This window comes from Ambystoma mexicanum, chromosome 3p (assembly GCF_040938575.1).
Source record: "Ambystoma mexicanum isolate Mex_15411 chromosome 3p, UKY_AmexF1_1, whole genome shotgun sequence".
In the NCBI taxonomy this organism is placed as follows: Eukaryota; Metazoa; Chordata; class Amphibia; order Caudata; family Ambystomatidae; genus Ambystoma; species Ambystoma mexicanum.
Window position 1 is genome coordinate 890,476,538 of NC_090925.1, and position 24,647 is coordinate 890,501,184.

At 45.8% G+C, this 24,647-nt stretch overlaps 1 protein-coding gene across 4 annotated transcripts in view; it reads right to left on the minus strand.

Moving 5' to 3' along the window:
- The window catches only part of CHD6 (chromodomain helicase DNA binding protein 6), a 2,307,824-nt gene that overhangs the window by 127,148 nt on the left and 2,156,029 nt on the right, over positions 1–24,647 (minus strand). For all 4 annotated transcript variants that reach the window (XM_069652122.1, XM_069652123.1, XM_069652121.1 and 1 more), the window contains exon 35: positions 3,237–3,356. In XM_069652122.1, the coding sequence (XP_069508223.1) occupies positions 3,237–3,356 (120 nt within the window). The remainder of the gene's footprint in view (positions 1–3,236; positions 3,357–24,647) is intronic.

A 24,647-nucleotide genomic window follows, 5' to 3' on the forward strand; every position in this document is an offset into this window, starting at 1 on the left:
CATTAAGCTTCCCCACACGGATAAAAGGCGGAGAACGAGAGCACACTTTGGGCGAGGCAAAGCACACGAGGAAACAACAGTTTTGAGACGGCAAAACAGGAGGCGATCACAAGGAAGGAAGTTCCCTTGACCATTCCGACAAGGAACCGTACTTTCAAGAAGCCTCAAGATTAGAAAGCATAAGACCAGGAAACCGGGCTGAACAATTTTGCATTGTATGTCAGAGATACCCGGGGCCATCCCGCATCTATCAAGGCGGGGAGAGGAACCAGCCGATGTGGTACTGTCCTTGACTCCAAGAACAAAGCAGTGTCAGTGAAATCAACGCAGCCGGTGGGTTGGGGAGACCGATACAAGTCTGGTCTGTGTTGAAGCCAAGGTTGCAAGCAGCAACATTGTATGGCAAGCGCTGGAACGAACATTGTTAAAACGTGTGATAAAAGATGCAAGCAAAGTTGAACTAATGAGTGATTGAACTTTCAAAGATAGATACAATACCTTTGACAGAGTGGTCCAGCACCACGTGGGTGCTCAATCGAATCTCTGTAAGGTATTCAGCTGAGAAGTGGCATAAGTGAAAGTGACAAAGAGGTTATATCGATAAGAGAGCAAATAATTGTGAATCAAAGTGGTCCTGCGACGGGTTGAGCAAAATCCCACGCACAGTTAAAAGTCTTTGGTTTTTGAAGTAAAGAAAGCTTGACGAAGTAGATAAAAAGTTGGTCTGAGCCCAGCAGAGGGAGATCAATTGAAAGCTTTGTGTTAAAGTGGGTCTGAGTCTGGCGGGGAGTGGTGGGGCCTGGGGTGAAGCGAAAATCACCCAAGAAGGTTTTGTGTTAAAGTGGGTCTGACTCCTGCAGAGAGGGAAGCAGGGTGAAAAGAGAATCAACCGAGAATTTGTACATGTGAAATCCTAAGAAGAAAGGAACTTTGATGTCTGTTGTGTTGCATCAGGCCCTCTGAAATAATAGACTTTGAATGGCAAAGGTCTTTGGTACAGAAGGCCATGATGTTGAAATTTTGAACTGCATATTCATGCTAGAGAAGCTAGAGACTATGCTAAGCTCGAGTGCGCCGCCTTGTCCCGTGCTGAAAACGTGGGCAAGGGAAGCCAACGGCTTGAATATCCTCACATATCATTTCGTGAAAACATTTCTTTTGCATAACATTGTTTCCAACACTATTTGTATTTAGAAGTATGGATTGGCAATAGGTTTATTAGTGTAGGCCCTTGTATTTTGACGGACTCGACTAGGGCTGCGTTATTATTTCATGGTCGTAGCTTGCCCCCATCTTTAGATTTAGGATTAGATAGGCGTTTTTCAAACCCAATTTAAGTCCAATAAACAACCTGTGATCACTTGTGTCTGTCTTACTGTTTGATACCATGCCTTCCTTATACTATCCACAACCTCTCCCTAATGCCTCTACCCAAATTGGCTGTCTTGTGGTCCCCTGTAACTCTGGAAACCAGAAGACCTTGCCAACCGAGGAGAGAGGGGTCGTCCCATTCGGCTTCTGTGTTTCAGAAGTGGGTCTCGCTATCCCTCCCAGGGGCTCAATGTGTAATAAGATTCTGGGTAATTTAAATTGTCCTCAGGACTCTCTGATACAATCCTTGAATATGGTTCAACAGAGGCTGTGGGACTTGTGGATTGTCACATGCTCTATGTTTTTGAAGTATAAGCTTGATCACGTATTAGCTCTTGAGCAAACAAAAACAGGGTACTCTCCTATTATATTTGGAAAAAATGTCCCAATGCAAAATGGAGACATTAAGTTATGAGGTTCCGAATTAACTTAATTCTAACTGGAGACACTGTAAATATTAGAAATAAAATAGAATTCCCTAAGCCCTCTTTCTGTTTTTGTAAAGAATCCTTAGTAAAAGAAACATTAAAACATATACTCTAAGCATGCCGCTACACTCACAGATACCCGCATCTTGTTTTGTTAGAAGTATGTTTATAATGATGCTTACATCGAAACAGATTCTTTTTGGTCAAAGTTTTTCAGGTACTTCTGTATCAATCACAATTGTGGTTTTCTGGTTTTTAAAATATATCAAATTGGTTAAATGATAAATGATTTTACATTTTGATAGGATTCGAACTGTGTATATTAATCTAATTCTGAAATATTACATACTACTACTAGGAGGGTTTTTAATGTTTGATTTTTTTTTTCTGTATGCACTTTTGTCACTACGACACTTTATATTGTATGAAATATCTTGTATGTTATTGTTATTATACTTGTGAAAGGCTTATTGAAACCAATGCACAATAAAAAAGGCATAATTGAAAGAAGTGCAATTCATGGGCATTTTATGATTCTTAAAGCCGATAAAGAACGTTTTTCAATCTAGAGCAGGCTCAAGAATTTAGGAAAGTGAGGTCGCAAAGATGGTTAGCGTGAAGTTAATAAAGCAACTTTAACACACTAAAGAGGACAGCTTCACTTCAAACATAAAAAGGGCACTAAAAAAGGGCATGTTCACACAGAATTACCAAAAGTAAAAACATTTATTATCGATTCAAGCCCAAAGACTACAAATATTTATTGCCATAATAGCCTTGTGGTTATCGCAGAGAAAATAGTCCCACAAGCATTTGAACTGGCGCCTGTCACACTTCTACAGGGCATATTTATGGAAAAAATATCCTGAGTATGTAAATATTAAAATAGGCAAACATTGCATAAAACAATGACTGTCCACTTGTTTAGAGTGGCAAGAAAAAGGAACCTAACGTTAGCAGGTTTGTACACCCTTAAATTAATCTTCCAGAAGCTACTCTGGCTACTTTTGGAGGAGCCCCTCACACAGCCACACCTTTTCATCTCCACACACATGCTCCTGGGGAGCCTTGTGTATTCTGCAACAGGTATAGTAAAGCATTCTTTGAATAGAAAACCATCAAGGAATGGGTCTGCACGGACAAGGTCAACATGTAGTTAATGGTTTCTTTACATAGCTTGAGTCCACTTACATTCTTGAAACCAATTAGGCAAATTAACATAAACACCACTTCTGCATCCAGCAGAATATTCTTTTCCTATGCAAGAAAGATAGGACGATGCTATATCTATTTGGGTGCTACACCAAATAGAACAGTGGAGAAAATAAACTATTTGTTCTTTGGGGGTTGCCTGTAACATTTTAGGCAGATTTTGCTTAGACTACAACCTGCTATGCTGGACAGCGACATGGCATTTCTAAGTGCTGTTTTGCTTACCCTCCTTCCTGTCCCTCTGTTGATAACTGGCACCCTTTCTTCTCCTGTCAGAGTGTTTACGTCCAATTTGCTGGGATCTTTGCATCGCTGTCTTCTTTGTCTGGGCTTATCTGAAAAACTCTACAAAACCAACATTCAATATTTAATACTGCTACATATGCAGTTCATGTTTGTCTCATGCATTCATATGTTGGTTAGGAAAGACATTTCTCATAATCACACATCACCATGTAGCCCTTTATAAGGGACGTATCCTGACAAAATCAAACCACAAGTATAAATCATGGGGATGTAAATGTTCACTTTTAAAAAATACCATGCTTTTGAAAAAAAGCTCAATAAAATGCTTTAACTAGTTATGTTTGTTGGGTTGAGTATGAAGTGTCACACAGTCGAGTGGCCATACATAAATACACATTTTAACACAAGCTGAACATAAAAAGTCCTCTTGAATGCCAAACTCAAAACAAAGTGTCAAGGCAGTCTCTTCTCACCAGTTACAACAGCTCGAGGCCTTCCTTATATAGTTAACAAGTATTCGGGGTACCTGCCCCCATTACTCAAAGAGCTCCACTGACTGGTCCACGGGTGATGGTCTGATAAAACTACCTCCGGTCCTCCTTGTAGCTATTTTAGAGGTTGCTGTGTCTCCACCATGAGCAGTAGATATAATTGGAGCTTCTCCAAAACTTTAAGACAGACACCAGTGTTTGCTTTCCCCAGTTCACAGAGGCAAGCTGAAGAGGACCTCATCTCCCTGTGTCGGGGTCCAGATTTTTCTTTTTTCTCAACATCTCCTCTATTCCGCCTCTGGTCCAGCTCCTTCACGCCACATGCCCTTTGCTCCTCTCAATGTGAGCTGTGACGTATCCCAGGGTATTGTCACTGCTCCCATGGGGGGAGCACCTTCCCATGAGGCCAGGAAGGTGACGCTGGTAACCGATTGGCCTCCTGGGGGTGGTACTCAGCGGGTGGATCACATGGGGAGGGAAACCCTCCATTGGACCAGTGACAACTATCTTCGGAGAATGTGGTATGCAGCTCCTCCATTTCTATCCCCTCTTTCCTCTCATCCCACTTAGTCTTCTGTGCTCCTACTCATGTCTATGTACTTATGTAGGGTACAAGACCCCACCCACACAGACCATACTGGGGTGAGGAAGAGTGAGGGCTACCTGGATGGAGTGCCTTTACCTACTGACACAAAGAAGATCAGGCAAGGAGGAAAAAGCTCACTGCGGGACCAACATACGCGATACAGTCAACTAGAGTCAAGTGCAAACATAAAAAGAGAAGAAGGACTGTGTACTAAGTCACATCGTCCCTGGAGGAACCAAGAGCCAGTTGGAGGTTTGCTGCGAAGAACAGGAAAGGCTTACAGAGCCTCGACCGAACACACACGCTGTGTTACAAGTTGCCCAGGCTGGTGAATCGGAGGTCTGGGAGAAACCGGGGCTCGGACCGCTTGCTCAGAGTGGGAAGCACACTCCGAGAGGGACCAGACCTGGGAACACTGGAAGGAGACACAGAGTCCGCTTGAAGGCATGCAGAAGCCCTTCGCAGGAAAAAAGCAGTTCCGCAAAGCCGCCCGACCAAGCCGGTAATGCACCAAAAGGTTCCTGGGTTAAAGTAGCGGGTGGTAGAGATAACAGGGAGGGAAGGAGGCAGTTGGGTAAGGCTGAGGAACCCCATCTCCCTTGTACCAGTACTTGGCGAAAAGGAAGAATTGGCATATGAGAAACAGTGCCTGGCAGGTTAGTGAACCAGGCCTGGGTACAACATGCGATAAACCTGAGAAGCGTCTGAGACCCACACAGAGTTGGGGAAGCCCTGCAAGATCAGCAAACCAGGGTCTGGGACCCACAGGAAGTCAGGGAAACCCTCCATGCAAGAACAGTAGACATGGGTCAAGGACCCATATCAATTTGAAGAAGTACACAACCAAGGAGCTGGGGTCCACAGCAAGTCAGGGAGATCCCGAGACAATTTAGTGGGGTCTGGAACCCACACAAAAGAGAGAGCAGTTGCACAACAAGTCGAGGAGATCCCGAATCATCACAAACAGGTCTGGGAACCACACAAGAGAGCGATGTGCGAGAAGTAAAGATAAAAGGGTTGAGGAACCACTGCCAAAAGAAGGGACATTTTCTGGAACACCAAGAGCTACAGTTAAGTTTGGCAGGATAGTGAACCAAACTTGATGTTACATTAGTGAATTGGAGGACGAACAGGGGAAGAGATTTCCCCCCCTGATCCCCCAGATACCTGGGAACTGTGTTCCTGTGGAATACGACTTTTGGTGAAATAAGAAGTGCTACAATCAAGTCTAGCAGGACAGTGAAACAGACTTGATGTTACTTTATTGGACATCCTGACAGAGTACTTAGTCTTTTGGTGAGGTAGGGCAACCCCTTGCAGAAATAGGGTAAAATAGGTTTTCCTTTTCTTTACTTTTTTTTTGCAACTTGTATTTATTAGTTTTACATAAATAACAGAATATACAACATTGAAACCTATAACTTTCCCTTCCCCCTCCCCCCTCCCTCCCTTCGGATCGGATGAATCATACTGTCCCGTGTTCTTATTATGCGTTGAAAAGGTCCGATACTTTGATATTATGGGGCACCATTGTTCCATAAAGTCTGACTGGAGATATTGCAAGGTCCCTTCCCACTCTTTTACAAATTTGTCTCCAGTGCCTTGAATTTTGTGGGTGATTTTCTCCATTGTTATAGGGGTCCAAACATTCTGTAGCCATGAATAGATCAGAGGGGTATTCTTATTTTTCCAATTTTGTGCTATGGTGGTCCATGCCGCTATGAGTAGTCCCATAAAGCTTCTCCATTGTGATTTGCTGTATAGCCTTGCTGTATCATCTCTTATTCCGCAGAGCCACACCTCCTCCCCCATCAACCCCACCTCCGGGAACATTTTGCCCAATTTGCTTTTCACTTCTTCCCAAAAGGGTATTATGCCTTTACAGTCCCACCATATGTGTCTCCATGTTCCCACTTCGTCACAACCTCTCCAGCATTGGTTTGTTGTGTTTGGGTACATCGAGTGGAGCCTCTCTGGAGTGTAATGCCATGGAGTCATAATTTTGATCCACATCTCCCTGGTTTGTGCCGATCGGGTCATTCTGGGGATCTGTTTCAATAGGTCTTCCCATTGTCCATTTGTTGGTTCCTCCCCTAATGTTTTGCCCCATTTAATTCTGTATGACCATTTAATGCTTTCCCCTTGCGAGTTTATGTATTTGTACAGAGTTGATACCCACTTTTTTTCCCCCGTGTTGGAGATGATGTATGTCTCGAATCCTGTAAGGTCCCTGGTTGCTGCCTCAGTGATAATCGGGGAGTTTAGCCAGTGTTTTAGCTGTTCGTATCTATATCTATCACTTTTGGGGATATTCATGCCTACAAAGCAGGATTCAAGGGAAATTATTTCCTTATCTGCGAACATCTCGCCAGTTTTAGTAATGCCCACCTTCTCCCAGTTATCATATGCCCCTTGTTCCATCCCCGGTGGAAATTGTGGATTTCTGCAGATGGGCGTAAAGGGTCCTAATGCCGTGGTCATTATGCCTTTTCGTGTTTGGTTGTTCCATGCTTCCAAAGTGGTCTTCATAATTTCGCTTATTCCTAAGTTTTCATGTCTGTGTTGCCTCTGTTTCCAGAGGAGTTCTACCAGTGGGGTCCTTGCTACTGATCTGTCTTGTTTGGCCCATATCTGCTGCAGATTCTCCCCCACCCATTCCCTCAGGACTTTAAGCTGTGCTGCCTGGTAGAATTTTTTGAAATGGGGGAGCGCCATCCCTCCTTCTCTGGTTGGGGCTGTGAGGACCATCCTGGCTATTCTAGGCGTTTTCCCCTTCCATAAAAAGGACGATACCACTTTTGTTAATGTTTTGAAGAACGTGTCTGGGACACCCACCAGGAGAGCCTGAAAATAATAAAGTACCCTTGGGAGGATGGTCATCTTGACAGATTGAATTCTACCCCACCAGGATATCTGTAGTGGGTTCCATCTGCCTAATTCCCTTCGGATGTTTGTAATTAGTGGCGGGTAGTTTTCCCCATAGAATTGCTATATTTTTTGGGGTACAATTATTCCCAGATACTTTATACCTCTCTGTACGATCTTAAGGTCCAGTAGTTTTGCTTCCCTTTCTGTGTTTACTCTATCCCCAGCCAGAATCAGGATCTCTGATTTTTTCCTATTAATTTTTAGGCCAGAGATGGCCCCGTAATTTTCCAGTTCTCTCACTGCAGCTGATAATGTGGATTCTGGGTCCTCTAGGGTTAACGTATCATCCGCATACGCGATCACTTTCTGTTGCTGGCCTGCCATTTCTATCCCTTTAATGTGTATTGATTCCCGTATTTTAATTAGGAGGGGTTCTAAGAACAGGGCGTACAGCAGTGGTGAAAGGGGGCATCCCTGTTTCGTTCCTCTCGATATCTTCACCATGTTCGTAACCTCGCCATTAATGACTATTCTACTGGATGGGGTATTGTAATTCGCTCTAATGTATGCAATATATTGGTCCCCAAACCCCATTCGCTCCAGAATTTTGAATAGAATTGACCACTCCACCCTGTCAAAAGCTTTCTCGGCGTCTACCGACAGTAGTATCGCTGGGGTGTGGGTTATACCTATTTTTTCCACTAAATGGGCTAGCCTCCTTGTGTTGTCGTGGGTCTGCCTGCCGGGAATAAAGCCTGATTGATCTTCACTAATCAGTTTTGGGAGAAGCGGGGATAATCTTGTTGCCAGAATTTTCGTATACATTTTTGCATCTAGATTAATTAGGGAGATTGGTCTATATGATGCTGGGCTATTTGGATCTTCACCTGGTTTGTGGAACAGCAGTACCTTCGCTTCATTCATGGTGGGGGTCACGTTACCGCTATTCTTGAAGGAGTTCAGGAGCCTCGTTAGGATCGGGGTCAAGATGTCTGCATATTTTTTATAAAATGGGGCCGTAAACCCATCTGGGCCTGGGGCTTTATTACTCGGAAGTCCTTTTATGGCTTTACTGACTTCCTCTTCACTGATAGGGGTCTCTAGCGATTGTTTGTCCTCTTCTGAAATTTTTGGGAGCTTTAGGGCTTCTAGGTATGAGACTTGGGCGTTTGCATCGGGGAATTCTGTGGAGTAGAGAGTTTGATAGTATTGCCTCAATGCTTCCCCCATGTCGCGTGTGCGTGTTTGGAGATCACCCTTCGAATCATGTATGGCCTTAATCGTTGTTTCTTTCTGCTTTACCCTTAATTGTCTCGCCAGGAGTCTGTCTGCTTTGTTCGCTCTCATGTAATATCTCTGTTTCAGATAGAGTAAGTTCTTCTCTGCGCCCTTCGTGCGTAGCATCTCTAGTTGACCCTGTGTATGTTTCAGTGATTTTTTCAGTGTCTTAGTGGGGTGTATCAGTAATTTCACTTGGATATCTTCGATTGTATTTTCCAGCTCTTTTTCCCCACTGAAACCTTTGTTTATCTCTTGTGATTTTCAACGCTATGATTTTCCCCCTCAGAACTGCTTTAAACGCGTCCCAGACTGCGCTCATTGCGACCTCCCCGGTATCATTTTGTAAAAAGTATTCCTCTATCATTTCCCTTATGGACTCCCCTGTGGTTGGGTCCAAGAGCAACTCCTGTGGAAGCTTCCACCTCCAGAGCCCATTCTTCCTCCCTGGGAGAGTCACTTCTAACCATAGCGGGGCATGGTCCGAGAGAGCTATTGTGCCTTTATCAAGCCCGTGTATCTTTCCCAGTAGGCCCACCGAAACCCAGAAGTAGTCAATCCTGGACATAGTGTTGTGGACATGTGAGAAGTATGTGTACCCCCTCTGTTCACCCTTCAGTTCCCTCCAGACATCATTCAGGGCCATCTGGTCCATTTGTTGTCTCAGACGTTTTGATGGCGCCCCCTGGCCATGTGTGTTCCCTGTACTCCTATCTAGATGTGGGATCCACGCCATATTAAGATCTCCTCCCAAAATCACTTCCCCTTTAGCATATTCTTCTAATTTCGACAGCACCTCTCTGAGAAAGCCATCCTGTCCCTGATTGGGTGCATATATTGAGGCGAGTGTTATGCGATATCCTTCGATTACTACATTGGCGAAGGCATATCTCCCTTCTTTATCTATGCTTGTATCTAGCAGTTTAGTGTCCTTTCCTGCTTTCACCGCTATCAGCACCCCAGCTTTTTTCTCAGTTGTCGTCGCCAGAGCCCAAATATTGTATCCTTTTATCCGTATTTTCTGTTTATCCCTTGTTCTAATATGGGTTTCCTGGAGAAGTAGTATATCCGCTTTCCCCCTATTGAACTGTTTCTCCAGCTTCCCCCTTTTTGTTGGGTGATTCATGCCCCTAATATTGTAGGTCAATACGCGTATCATCCCCATTGCGTTATGATTAAGTGCCGTTGCATCGGGTCCCCTTCTGTTCTTGTTTCATTCCTTTGGTCCCTCCGATCCCTTCCCCTCCCTTGAACTATCCCAACCCCCCAACTTTGAACATTAAACCAAACAAACTGTCCCTTGAGTAGGGCGAGGGTTCCTATTGATGCTAGGGCTTTGCGCCCTTTGCTCCCTGCCCTCCATACCCTCGGGGGGTCTGTTATGGGGAATCCTAAACCCCATTGACCCATTGGTCTTCGCTGAGTCCCAGACCGTCGGTTCTAAACCCGACCGCCATCTGTGTGTTGTCCGTTCCGCCCTCCTCCCTCACCCCGACCGGGTTTCAACCGCTACCTTTCCGTGTCCGTTCCCCAATATTGTGTCTTCCTGGGTTCTTCATGGTACTTTTCTCCGGGTCTCCCTCCCTGCGTTTGCCTTCTTTTGCGTGTTTGTTTCCCAGCCCATTGGTCTTCTCGTTCGATCTCTCTTGTTTGAGGTCTCCCCCCGTTCCATCTCTTCGTCCTGGAGGCCCATAGTGCTAAGGCCTTCTTCCACCGTGGTTACTCTTCTCTGTTTTCCTTCCCACGTAAATAGCAGGCCAAATGGGAAGGTCCATTTGTAACGGATTTGTTTTTCTACCAATACTTTCACCAGTGGGGACATTGCTCTTCTTTTTTGGAGGGTTATTAGAGCAAGGTCCTGATACAATTGGATATCTTGCCCATTCATTTTAATATGCTCCATTTCCCTGGCTCTTCTGAGGATCTGTTCTTTCTGCGTGTAAGAGGAGAGAGCCACCAGGACATCGCGTGGTCTTTCCCCTGGGGCCCCAGATCTTTTCGGTCCTACCCTGTGGATTCTGTCTACTCCGATTTCATCCGTGTCTTGTGTTCCCAGTAGGTCTCTGAATACCTCCTTTACCGCTTCTTTCAGATCTTTGTCTAGGACTGATTCTGCCATGTTCTTGATTTGAATGTTGGAGCGTCTAGAGCGGTTCTCCAGATCCTCACATTGTATCTCCAAGTTGTGAGTGAGTGTCACCAAGTGCTCCTGCGTTTCGCTTGTTTGTCTCGTGTCTTCAAGACTTTGCACAGTTTTTTCCACTATGTCAGTTCTTTCTTCTAGGTTGTTAATATCGATTCTCATGTCTTGAACCACTTGTTTCATTTCGTTCTTCATGGTTGCAAATTGTTCTTGAACTGTAGACATGAATTTTTCTTGCAGGTCCATGAACCAGGTTTGCATGTCCTCCCTAGTCAATGGTTGTTGTTGCTGGGGTAATGATTCTGCCTCCCCCATGGGCTCTCCCTGGGTTCTCCCTCTCGGTTGCGATGTCCCCTCTGTTGACCACATTTGCAGTATATCCGCGCCTTGTTTTGCAGGTTGGGGAGTCTGTTGGATGGGGTTCCCCTTTCCTTTTGCTCTAGACATGGTAGAGTGTTCTGTCAGCTTGTCTATGGGGCTTCTGCACCCTCGTATAGCCCTCAGGTGGGCCCTCTACCCGTTCTTGTCCTCTGAAATGTTCTTGTGCGCGTGGGGTTCTTGCTTTAGGAGGTCGTGCTGTCTGTCTTTCTGCTTCTCCCCCCCTCGTCTCTCTGTGCCAAAATGCTGAAAGCAGTTGCGTGTTTCTCCTTAATCGATTTCCCCCACGGTTGTGGGGAAGGAGGCCTCTCCTTGAATCCGACCTGCATGGAGGGGGGGAGGGGTCTTGCATAGTGTATTCTTTAGGGCTGGGGGGAAGCCCCGATCGAATTGATGCCCGAGTGTATTCGCCTTAGGGTTTTTTTTTTTACCCTTTCTTCCTCCCCCTTTTATTTTTTTATATGTCCATACAGCTTACGTGCTTTTTGGGTCCCCCCCCCCTGGGGTAACTGAGTGTGGGCGGGTGTTTAATTTTCTCCCCCAGGTTGGCTCACCTTCTCTTCTTCATGCGCTGTGTTTCAGGGCGGCCCCCGCTTCTCCTCTCCAGCGGTCCGCCCTGATCGCGCTGCCTTCTCCCGATGCCGCACCACTTCCCTGGCCGCCGCAACTGTGTTCTCCACCGCCCCCGATGCCGGGTGGGGGGGGGCGGTCCCTCCACTCGGGGTTCCACTGAGCCCCCGATCCTGCCTCCTCGCTGGCCGCCGCCTCGCGGTTCCCTTGTGCCATGCCGTGTGGTCCTCAGAGGCGCGGGAGAGTCTCCTTCGGCTCCGATGGGGGAGGGGCCGGTCTGCTTATTCCTCGCATTCGCCCTGTGTCCGCTCTGCTGCGGCGCCGGTTCCTCGCTGGGGGGGAGGTAGAGGGACGGTCCGTCACGGCTCCGGTCGTGCTAATTTTGGCGGCCCGGGCGGAGCGCGGTTTAGCTGCGTCTCCTCACACCGGCGGCCATCTTGGATATCCTTTTCTTTACTTTTATATATAAATAATAGTCTTTGCCAACAAACATGCCTCCACTGTGTGAGACTCCTACTTCTGCACCCTTACAGAGCTTAACCCCTTCATATCAGGGTCTCAACCTAAGCCCATGCCTTTCGCCAAGTGTGCCTTTTGATACCCTCCTGATCTTGCAACCTGCCACTTTGCTAGCCTCCTGCGCTTTCACCGGATTCCTTACAACCTCCTTGTGATGTTCTAATCCCTCCTCCTTATGACTTCCGACCTCCGCCAGATGACTTCCACCAACCGCCGCTTCACTTCCATCAAATACGTCCTGCTGAATTGCATCAATATCCTCTAAATGACTATTCTCCCACTCGTTTCAACCTCTTTCAGCCTCGATAAAAATAAAACCTTGCTCCAAACTCTTGACACAACCTCATTCGTCAAAAATGCACACCACTATGCTTTGAGACAGCCTTAGCCTTTAAATACTTTGTGTGCCCCTGTGATTGTCCCGCCTTGATTTCTGCATTAAGGTGATGTGGGTTTGATTGTGTATTGGATGTGCTATGGGACAGGTGGACTCCACCTTCAGAAAACAAATCCCCCCCATCGTGGAATCCAGTTTGTGTCTGTCCGTGAATACTAGGCTCCCGCTAACTGTAGTATAGCCACATCTGCAGCGTGACCACTGATAAGTGTCACAAGTATTTTGTAGTGGGGATAACAGGTTTTGGGAAGCAAGACCTTTTATTCCCCCACACCTGCCTCAGGAGGATGTAGCCTTCGGATGTATATGATTTCTTGAATATAATTCTCCTAATGGAGATTTCACTGAATCCATTTCACTGAAAAACGAAATCTTTTTACCTTTTCTACGTTTTTCTTATTGCGCGGGGAGTCCTCCCACAGCCCCCCTCATTGCTCCCTAACTTATGCCCTTACCCCACACCTATTATGCATGACACACATACCATTTTCCCCTACCTTTTTCAGTGAAATATATTCAGTGAAATCTCATTAAGGGAAATGGTATTCAAAGAAATCTATGGTAATGGTACCCTTCATCGAACAAGATCGGGGGATCTTGGGCAAGGCTTTAATGGGCCTGTGGTTTTGTTCTGCTGCATTTGACTTTCCCCGCCCAAGCACAGAGACTAAGTGAGGGTTACTGTAACGCTCACCTGATTCCCGTAGAGGCGCCGGTCTTGACTGGGCGTATACCGTATCTTCAAAGGTGATGTGTAACACACGGCTGGCTCTTTGGGCTGGACCTCTGTGCACTGTATGTCTGACTCGAAGGGTAAGATGTCTGCAGATAGAAAATATGGGATTAAGGAACTGGGTTATTGAATGTATCTCTCTTCTTCCCTTTCTCTTCTCTTGTAGAACCCCAAAGGTTAACGCTCTCACCTTAGGTAAGTGAACGCCGTGCTCTCCATCTGCCTCGGGGCAGGGTGCTGTAACCAGTTTCTTCACTGGATAAGGGGAGCAGGCCTCTTGACTTCAGAGGACTGCTGTCCGTCGTTTACTGCACGAACAGTAAGTTTCGAGTAATTCTAATGTCTTTAAAGTCTTTAGTAATGATGTTTCTTGTTTTGCAGGGTTCCGGCGATGGCGGATGACGGGCTGAAGTGAGTTGAAGATGGAGCCCGTGTGATGAATAGAAGCACCTGGAAGCACGTAAGTAAGCACTTGTTGCCTGCTTCACGATGCGCTCTAACTGTCTTTTTATTTTGCAGGTACAAGTTCGGAGCGGCTGCAGGGTGCCGGAATACCCACTGGGTTAGATGTGGAAAGGAGTAATGGCACGTGAGTATTAAAGTTCCCCAATGTCTTTAAACGCACCTTGTTTTGTCTTTCAGATGCGGGATGCAGCGCCGAAGGCCTCCGGAGCATGCAAAGAGTTGGTAAGCTTTTGTCTTTCAGATGCCGGAATGCAGTGTGAAGACCTCCGGAGCGCACGAAGAGTAGGTAAGCCTTTGTCTTTCAGATGCCGGAATGCAGCGCGAGGCGTTGGTGACAGCCGATGGACCAGGTAAGTGCAGAGCTGTCACTGAAGACCGTAATGCTAACCTGTTCTTTCTTGTCTTTATAGGTGTTGCTGAAGACTGGATTTAGGATGGTAAGCCTTTTTCCTTAGGCCCAGGATCAGATGCAGAAGACACGATGAGCGTTCTGCTGCAGAGGATGCAGAATAACGCAAAGCAAGATTCATCCATCGGGTGTGGTTTAAATAGCCTCCTGTAGTGCTTAGGTGTCTCCTTCCACAGCCACGCCTAGGTAAGAAAAGAGTTCCTGCTTTCCAGAAGAGTTCCAGTGTTCTGAATCTAGGGAGTGGCTCCTGCCCCACCCAACAGGAAAAGTAGTTCCAAACAGAAGAGGATCAGAGGCTCAACTGGCAGGCAAGTAAGCAGCATGGTCTGCTGCAGGTAAGTCCACCCAAGCATTATGAGCCCGGCGCTTCCAGCGCTGGGACTGGGCATATTTATGAGCCTGGTGCCACTGGCGCCAGGACTGGGTCCAAAAGGTCCCAATTGGGACTGGTTGGCACTCGGAACCTGGGTTATGGATCTGCTTCCAAGGGAGTTGGGAAAACCCTGACCTTTTGGAAGCAGAGATCATGACAGTACCCCCCCTCAAGGCCCCTCCCAAACCGGGCTTCTCCGGGGGTTTTGGCTTGTCAGGAAATGTTCGGTGAAATCTTTTGATTAGGCGAGGAGCGTGGACATATTCAGCAGGTTCCCAGGATCTCTCTTGGGGGCCGTAGCCTTTCCAGTCAATTAGGTAAAATAGTTTAGATTTGGAGATCTTGGAGTCCAGAATGCTTTTGACTTCAAACTCGAGTTCTCCATCAACTAGGATAGGTTTTGGAGATTTAGTTAGTCGGGTTTGAGGTTGCACGGGTTTTAATAGAGAGACGTGGAAGACCGGATGTATCTTCATGTGCGGGGGCAAGTCCAACTTGACCGCTACTGGGTTTACTATGGTAGTGATGGAATAGGGACCAAGGTATCTTGGGTTGAATGTGCGTGGCCCTTTTAGAGGTAGATATTTGGTGGATAACCAGACTTGATCCCCTACTTGATATTGAGGGGCTTCCTTCCGATGTTGATCTGCTCCTTTCTTGTATTGTTCTTTAGCCCTTTGAAGGTGAGAAACAGCTTCCTTAAAGGCTTGGGTGATTGTAGAATGCAGGTAGTCTACTGCTGGTGTTTCAAGATCTTGGAGGGGATCCAACTCCGAGGTTCGAGGGTGACTGCCGTACAAAAGAAAAAACGGGGTTTTCCCAGTTCCCGAATGGACAGAGTTATTGTAGGCATATTCGGCTATCCAATGGATGTCTTTCCAAGTTTTTTCAGTTTGTTGCAGCATGCAGCGTAAATACTGTTCCAGAGTTTGATTGGTCCTCTCGGTTTGTCCGTCGGTCTGAGGGTGGTGACTGGTCGATAGTCTCACATCAATTTGAGCCGACCGACAGCAACTTCGCCAAAAATGAGAAATAAATTGACTACCTCGATCCGAAATTTGAACCGAAGGAAAACCGTGCAGTCGGACGATGTTTTCGAGAAATTCTCGGGCCAGAGTTGCTGCTGTTGGCAAGCCTTTGAACGGAATGAAATGCGCCATCTTGGAGAATAAGTCCACGATTACTAGAATCGTATTGTATCCGGAGCATGGAGGTAGATCGGTGATGAAGTCCATAGAAAGCGTATGCCAAGGGCGAGGTGGGATGTCAATAGGGCATAAGAGGCCTGCTGGTCTTTCCTTTTGACTCTTGTTTTGGGCGCATACTCCACAGGACATTATAAAGTCTCTGATATCTTTTTTCCAAGACGGCCACCAGAAGTAGCGCTTGATCTTTTCTGAGGTCTTGGCCATACCGGGATGTCCTTCCATTAAAGAATCGTGATAACAAGAGATTACTTTTTTCTGTAATTCTGTGCTGGGTAGGTATAATCGTTCTTGGAAATACAACAAGTTGTCCTTTACTGCAAAGTCCTTTCCCTGCAGATGCCAATTCTGTATGTCTGCTGGAGTTACAAGTTGTCTGGCTTTATCCTTAACTTCCTCTATGGATTCTGTGGCGATTACACCCAGAATTCTTTGTTCGGGAATGATTGGTACAGGTTTAGGGTTGATCAAGTGTTCTTCCACTCCCATCCGAGAAAGGGCATCAGCTTTACCGTTCTTTGTACCAGGTCGATAGGTAATTATGAAGTCAAACTCGGCAAAGAATAATGCCCAACGGAGTTGTCTAGAGGATTGGGCTTTTGCGGTTTTCAAATATTGCAGGTTTCGGTGATCCATAATCACAGTAACGGTGTGTCGGGCCCCCAGCAGATAATGCCGCCAAGCCTTAAAGGCAGACTTGATAGCCAGAAGTTCCTTGTCAGTAATCGTGTAATTGATTTCAGGAGGCGAGAATTTGCGGGACCAAAATGCCACGGGATGCAACTGATTGGTTACCGGGTCCTTTTGTGATAGAACTGCCCCCATGGCAAGGCTTGAAGCATCAGTTTCCACGATGTAGGGGAGTTCGGGGCGAGGGTGTTTTAAGATTGGTGCAGAGATAAATTTAGTCTTCAAATCCTGGAAAGCTTGTTCCGCCTCAGTAGACCATTCAAAATGTTTGTTTTTCTTTAACAAGGCAGTGATGGGCTGGACTATTCGAGAGAATTCGGGGATAAACCTGCGGTAAAAGTTAGCGAAGCCTAACATGCTTTGCACACCTTTTACGGAGGATGGTGATGGCCATTTGAGAACTGCATCGACCTTCTTTGAATCCATACGCACTCCGCCAGGTGATAATATGAATCCCAAGAATTCAACTTCAGTCACGTTGAAAACACATTTTTCCAACTTAGCGAAAAGTTTGTGTTGACGCAATCTTTCGAGGACCATTTTCACGTGTTTCCGATGTTCAGATTCCGATGAAGAATAAACAAGGATGTCGTCAATGTAAACAACAACACACACATCTATGAGCTCTCTGAGGACATCGTTCATAAAATATTGAAAGGCGGCCGGGGCATTGCAAAGTCCGAAGGGCATGACCTGATATTCAAATAGCCCATACTTGGTGCGGAAGGCCGTCTTCCATTCATCGCCCTCTTTTACTCGTACCAAGTGGTAAGCTCCTCTAAGATCCAGCTTTGTATATATGCATGCTTTTCTGACTTGGTCCAGGAGTTCAGGGATCAAAGGTAACGGATATCTATTCTTAACGGTGATCTGGTTCAGGGAGCGATAATCTATACAAGTTCTAAGGTCTCCTTCCTTTTTTGGAACGAAGAACAAAGCTGAAGAAGCAGGGGACTTGGAAGGACGAATAAACCCATTTGCCAGGTATTGTTGAAGGTGAAGGTTCTCAGGCTCGGTGAGGGCATAAATTCTACTACAAGGAGGAGTAGATCCAGGTATCAGGTCTATCTGGCAGTCATAAGACCTATGAGGAGGTAGAGAGTTAGCCTGATCCTTCCGGAAAACATCTTGGTATTCTAGGTATTCGGGAGGTAACTGGGGAGTCTCTGAAGAAATTGCTGCCAGTGCAACACCAGGTGGAGGGTGACAAGTAGAGACACATTCTGGAAACTGGACCGTTCTTGCTCGCCAATCGATCAGAGGATTGGGTTTCTCTAACCAAGGTATTCCTAGAATAATCTGAAACTGAGGGGCCTTGATCACATCGAACACGATCTTCTCATGGTGTCCATCTTGACTTACTAGCGTCACCTCTTGAGTGGTATGCGTTACTGGCCCGGAGGCTATCTCCGTACCATCCACCGTAGTAATGACGTCCTTTACAGCCTTGGGACAAAGAGTTAGATTCATCCTCAAAACCATTTCATGATCCACATAATTGCCGATGGCACCGCTGTCGACGTAAGCTTCAATTGCATGTAATCGATCTGGATTATCAGGGCTAATGAGGACCATAGGTATCACGAAATGCGAGGTCACGGAACTGGTTTTCACGCTCGGCAAGAGGACCTCTATTCTTGTCGGGCGAGGTCGTTTCCCTGCTCAGAGTTTGTAACTTTGGTAACTGCAGCTCCTACTGCCTTCTTGGCAGGTTTCACCGGACAGTCTCGAAGAAAGTGCCCTGAGTTTCCGCAATAGAGGCATAATTGCAACTGTTTTCTCCTTTCCCGCTCCTTTTGTGTTAGAGGACCTTTCAGACCCCCTATTTGCATGGGTTCCCCGGAGTCTACTCCTTTGGAAGGAGTTGGCGGTTTGGAAAATACTCGAGCATCAAACTTGGAACTATCGGCCTTCCTGTTCTGCAGTCTGTGATCTATTTGAACGACTAAGTCTATATAGTCCGAACAATCTTGTGGGGGATTCACTACTTGGGCTAACACATCTTTGAGCTCTCCACATAGACCTCTATAAAACAGCGTAATCCTTTTGTCCTCAGGCCATTGAGTTCCCACCATCAGTCTGTTGAAAGACGCAATATAAGCCAAAAGGTCTTGATTACCTTGTTGCAACGAAAGAAGCTCATTGTCCAAGGCCTGCCCCTGTGAATGTCTTGCGAACAGTTTTTCCATACTGAGCTGAAAAGCTTGAAAATCATGGAGGACCGGATCATCTTGATTTACTAGAGGGATCGACCAGTCTGCCGCATTGCCACTAAGGTACGAAAGCACGAAAGCTACTTTAGCTTGATCAGTTGGAAAGGCTGCTGGCCGGCATAAGAAATGCAACCGGCACTGATTGATAAATACTGCAAACCTCTTTGGGTCACCAGAAAATCGTTCGGGCGGAGCCAGAGGTACATTCCCAGGTAGGTTGATCTGCACTGGATTCATAGAGGATGTAGAAGGAAGATTTCCCCCAGATGCGGGTAACGGGGTCTGTCCGGCTTGTGACTGTAGCAATTGTCTAGCGAGATCATTTGTTCGCTCCTTGGAAATAATCAGTTCCCTTCTTAGAGCGTTCATTTCCTGACGGGCTGCATGCACTTCTGCCCTTAGTTCCCCAAGTAACTGGGCTAGCTGGTCGGTATCCGAGGTTTCCATAGCGCCTGGACGGGAGTTTTGTGGTAGGCTTTGCGTTCTGTAACGCTCACCTGATTCCCGTAGAGGCGCCGGTCTTGACTGGGCGTATACCGTATCTTCAAAGGTGATGTGTAACACACGGCTGCCTCTTTGGGCTGGACCTCTGTGCACTGTATGTCTGACTCGAAGGGTAAGATGTCTGCAGATAGAAAATATGGGATTAAGGAACTGGGTTATTGAAGGTCTCTCTTCTTCTTCCCTTTCTCTTCTCTTGTAGAACCCCAAAGGTTAACGCTCTCACCTTAGGTAAGTGAACGCCGTGCTCTCCATCTGCCTCGGGGCAGGGTGCTGTAACCAGTTTCTTCACTGGATAAGGGGAGCAGGGCCTCTTGACTTCAGAGGACTGCTGTCCGTCGTTTACTGCACGAACGGTAAGTTTCGAGTAATTCTAATGTCTTTAAAGTCTTTAGTAATGATGTTTCTTGTTTTGCAGGGTTCCGGCGATGGCGGATGACGGGCTGAAGTGAGTTGAAGATGGAGCCCGTGTGATGAATAGAAGCGCCTGGAAGCACGTAAGTAAGCGCTTGTTGCCTGCTTCACGATGCGCTCTAACTGTCTTTTTATTTTGCAGGTACAAGTTCGGAGCGGCTGCAGGGTGCCGGAATACCCACTGGGTTAGATGTGGAAAGGAGTAATGGCACGTGAGTATTAAAGTTCCCCAATGTCTTTAAACGCACCTTGTTTTGTCTTTCAGATGCGGGATGCAGCGCCGAAGGCCTCCGGAGCGTGCGAAGAGTTGGTAAGCTTTTGTCTTTCAGATGCTGGAATGCAGCGCGAGGCGTTGGTGACAGCCGATGGACCAGGTAAGTGAAGAGCTGTCACTGAAGACCGTAATGCTAACCTGTTCTTTCTTGTCTTTATAGGTGTTGCTGAAGACTGGATTCAGGATGGTAAGCCTTTTTCCTTAGGCCCAGGATCAGATGCAGAAGACACGATGAGCGTTCTGCTGCAGAGGATGCACAATAACGCAAAGCAAGATTCATCCATCGGGTGTGGTTTAAATAGCCTCCTGTAGTGCTTAGGTGTCTCCTTCCACAGCCACGCCTAGGTAAGAAAAGAGTTCCTGCTTTCCAGAAGAGTTCCAGTGTTCTGAATCTAGGGAGTGGCTCCTGCCCCACCCAACAGGAAAAGTAGTTCCAAACAGAAGAGGATCAGAGGCTCAACTGGCAGGCAAGTAAGCAGCATGGTCTGCTGCAGGTAAGTCCACCCAAGCATTATGAGCCCGGCGCTTCCAGCGCTGGGACTGGGCATATTTATGAGCCTGGTGACACTGGCGCCAGGACTGGGTCCAAAAGGTCCCAATTGGGACTGGTTGGCACTCGGAACCTGGGTTATGGATCTGCTTCCAAGGGAGTTGGGAAAACCCTGACCTTTTGGAAGCAGAGATCATGACAGTTACCAGGTGATTGTTCCCGTACTGCCCCAGGTGAATTATAATTTAGCTCTGGGAGGTCCCAGACCCTTTGGTCACCTGACTAGATGTCCACTGAGTAAGCTAGGGGACTTAGTCAAAGAAGCAATAACCAGGAGTACTGGTAACCGTGAAGTAAAATCAATTCTGTTTACCTTAAAATGAGTTTAAGGACTGGGGGAGCAAACATTAGGATGTCAAAATCTCAACACAGAAAACTGACTGTGTATTGGGAAGCAATGCCTATGTAAACAAATGAATGGTGTAATTAACAAATTATATGAATACAAAAATATCAGAACCTAAATGCAGTGGCAAGTAAGAAATGAAGCGGTCACCCGAAGCATAACATCTCTCAGAAATGCTCACAATAGACTAGCATGGGCTGTCTCCCTTTTTTAAGTATGGCTGACCAAGATACACAAAGAAAAGGTCATTTAATTATAATCATAGCTGTGTATCATGGTTATTCTTGTTGAATTCGTCAACACTGAATAGCTCTGCTCTTGAATTGGGTCTCAAAACACTTTTTAAAAACAAAGTGAAAAGAACAAATGACTTACATATGGTAATGTTCTTACTGGTGGATGCATCATTTCCTCTGACCGATTCCTCATCTTTTTACGTTCATCCTGGACGCAGTCAGTTCCGGAAATGTTTTCTTCTGCCAAAAGATGGTGCAGGGCAGCTCAAAATGTGGCTGCCTCAGCTCCCCGGCCTCGAACAGCCCAGAAGTTACATCATGTGTACATATAGATAGAGACACAACCATCATTTTCCCCGAGTTCTGTCATTTACACAACAAGTGCGAGGACCCACAGGACAACCATTCAACAGTAAGGAAAAAGGAAATGGCAAAAATTCCAATTAGCGACATCCAATTTAGTGGGTTAAGAAGGAAGGTGATGAGCAATTTATGGGAGGAATGGACAGATCTATCAGAAAGAAAATTACCAGGTAAGTAACTTGCTCTTGTAACTGACATATTACTCTCACAGATTACTCATTTTATGAAAGACTCCCAAAGCTGTGCCCATAACTAAATGGAGAAGTGGAGATGACAGTAGAGGAGCTACAGCAGGTAAGGTTTGCAACACTGACCAGGCAACCCTAGTATGCTCACCAGCAAAAGAATCCTGGTGTAAAGAATATGGTGAAGGTATGAAGTGAGGCCAAAGAAGCTGCTTAGCAAATGTCTTTAAAGAGATTACTCTTTGTAAGGCGGAAGTCATCCCTGTTGGAGTGAACCTTCAGGCCCTCCGAAACATCCATATGGACCATGAAATGGGAGGTCTTGATGCCAAGCACAATCCCACCCAGAGAATGTCTGCTTCAAGCTGGATCTGCCTTTTCCAAGACCAGAGAAAGCAATGAATAACTGGGCATCCAATATGTTATGTTAAAGGTATTTTATACTATGCACTATCACCACCAACGTGGTTCCTTGGAGATCTGCCGGATCAGTAAAGCAAGAGGCTAAGGTGTAGGTTGGTAGGACTGAGCAAGGAAAAAAGAGCAAAAGAGGTATGACGTGCTGTTGGCAGCTGCTGTTTGATTTACACTGTTCGCTGAGCATAGGGGGAATTTTAAGTCGGTAGTCTTCATGTGCAATTGTGCGAGGCTATGTGTGGTTTGTTCAGTTGTTGCGTGTGTAATGAAGGGCGTGTGGTTTTTTGTGCTGTAGGAGGTATGGTTGTGTTTAGTTAGGAGTTTGAGAAGTGTATGCAGAGGGATGAGGTTGGCTAGTGGTGATATATTATCGTACCCCCTCAGTTTTAGCTGCCTGCGGCACATATCCCTTCCATTGTCATACAGTGGGTCTCAATTCCCACTCCTATGTTCTGTTCAGGGGTGTGGGTCATTAACGGGTCCGTTCACTGGTGGCACCCTCTCCACCCTCCCTGTTCAGACTAATGGATGTCCACATCACTTTACCCCTAGTGTGGAGCAACCATCGCCTCCACGGGCCCCTTGAAGAGGGGTCACCTCTTCCCTGTACACTTGAGCTCCCTTTGCCCCGTGGTTCATCTGTTCGTTCGCCATTCTCTCCCCTTTAATTCTAATGCCCTCTATCTGCGGTCCAATTAGTTTGGTCCCATCTCTCTACTTTGTTTCGGGTGGGGTCCCTATATCGGAACGGTTGCACCATGATCTCCCACCCATTCGGAGGCCTCTCTACTTCCCTGCACTTGGCTGTGGTCTGTCCCAATCCCCCGTCTTTCCAGTTGTGTGTTCTATGCATGGTACGTGGGTGTCGCTTTCGTCCAGTTCCGAGTCGAAGAGCCAGGTTTTTGGAAGTGTCATTTTGAATTATTAGTTATAGACAGACAGAATTGAAGCATCCTCCTGCAGTTCAATCTGTGAAAACCTTTCTTCAGCTTTGGATGGGTAAATTGCAAAGAGTACTGGCAGGTGAATTCTTTTGTTGGAGGTCAAACTCTGACACCACTTTAGGAAGGAATGTTTTTATAACTCTTATTTTGTAAATTAATTTGAATTACTTTTTCAACAAATACAAGGACAAATAGAAAAGGAGATAACAATACGGAACAGTTTAATGAAAACAACAATTGCATCTATGCAATGTAGTGGTAAATTAGAATCCTACTGCACCACTATTTCACCAATGAGGCAAAATGTTGTCATATTTTTTTAGTCCAAAACAGAACACAAGAATCCTCTTGCCCCCACATCAGGCAACTAATCTATCTCTGAAATTAGGCATTAATCATTTGTTAACAGTCTTTGGTATATGCAAAAAACAAATCAATTTTGGAATAGCAGATCCCCCTCTGATCCTCTTCCTTTTGCCACTCTTGGGTTTTTCAATTTTGATAATTCTCCAGAAAAGGAGACCATTCAACCTTTTTACTCTGTTGATTCATTAATTAGAGTGGTTAGCTTCTCCATCTCTTAGAACTTCTCCACATTTATTAAACCTTTAGTTTATGAACAGACATACATATCATATTCATTAGATGTTACACATATGAGACTTTAGATCCAACACATTTAGTACACGTCTCTCATCAGTATGTCCTTGATTACCATTCCAATAAGTGCCAGTGTGTAAATTCCCACTAGTCGAGGATCCCTTTTGCTCATTCTCCCCTCTATGTTTAGTGCTTGCCAAATTTACTCTGAGGGGATTCCAAATATCCATGGGTCTACTAGTCGATATCATTGTGGCCACATAACATTCCTACCTTTCATTAGCATAAATCAAATCTCTAAGCTATTCCTTACTGGAAATTTGATTTCCAATTGCATAGCATATATTTTTTTGCTATAACACAAGAAATGTTATTAAATTGGCATGTAATTATGGATGCTTTACCAATGAGTTTTTTTAATCACTTTTTGTAGGTTACTTGCAGACAGGTTTCAGGAAGATCTAGGTTCATACATTAGCTTCATTACATCTTTACACACAACATATATAACATTTTGTTGCTTTGGTATCTAATAGACATGCTGCAGGCTTGTGCCATTGTCCATCTCTCAGATAGTCCCGCATGGTCCCCAAATGTCTTTAGGCCTACTCATCGCTGTCACTGCTGTTCCAACATATCCCTCCTCCCTTTGATTCGCGTATGTCAATTCTCTGAGCCATTCATACACTGTCAGTGCCGACATAATATCCATTTTACCAGAATACATTTCTTTGCTATTATACAACCCATGTTGAATAGTCTACAGATTTTAGTATTGACCTTAACAATGTCCCCTAATAAATATTTCAGGGGGAGGAGTGTAGGGGGATCTTGGTTATTGCATTAAACGTTTCAGCAACCTTGCGCCAGAATTTCGCCACCTTTGGGCAGTTCCAGAACATGTGTATTGTGTTTGCTCCCTCTAGCCTATACTTGGGGGCCTTTATGTGTTGTATTAGGGGAGTATCGTGCTACTTTCGCTGGTGTGTAGCCTATTCAGCACTTAAATTTTATGAGTCGGAGTTTTGCATTAAGTGAGACATCTTTTGTTAGGAGACAATACTTGTGCCATTTAGTCTTGTATATGTTTGTCCCTATGTCTCCCTCCCAATTCCCCTTTGCTATGTTGTGTTGTTCTCTCCCGTCTTGCATTGTCCCATTTAGTCTAGACAGTAGTCCTTTCCGGCTATCACCCTGCACCACCATTTCGAATGCTGTCACACAGTGCTGGTTCCTGGGGCC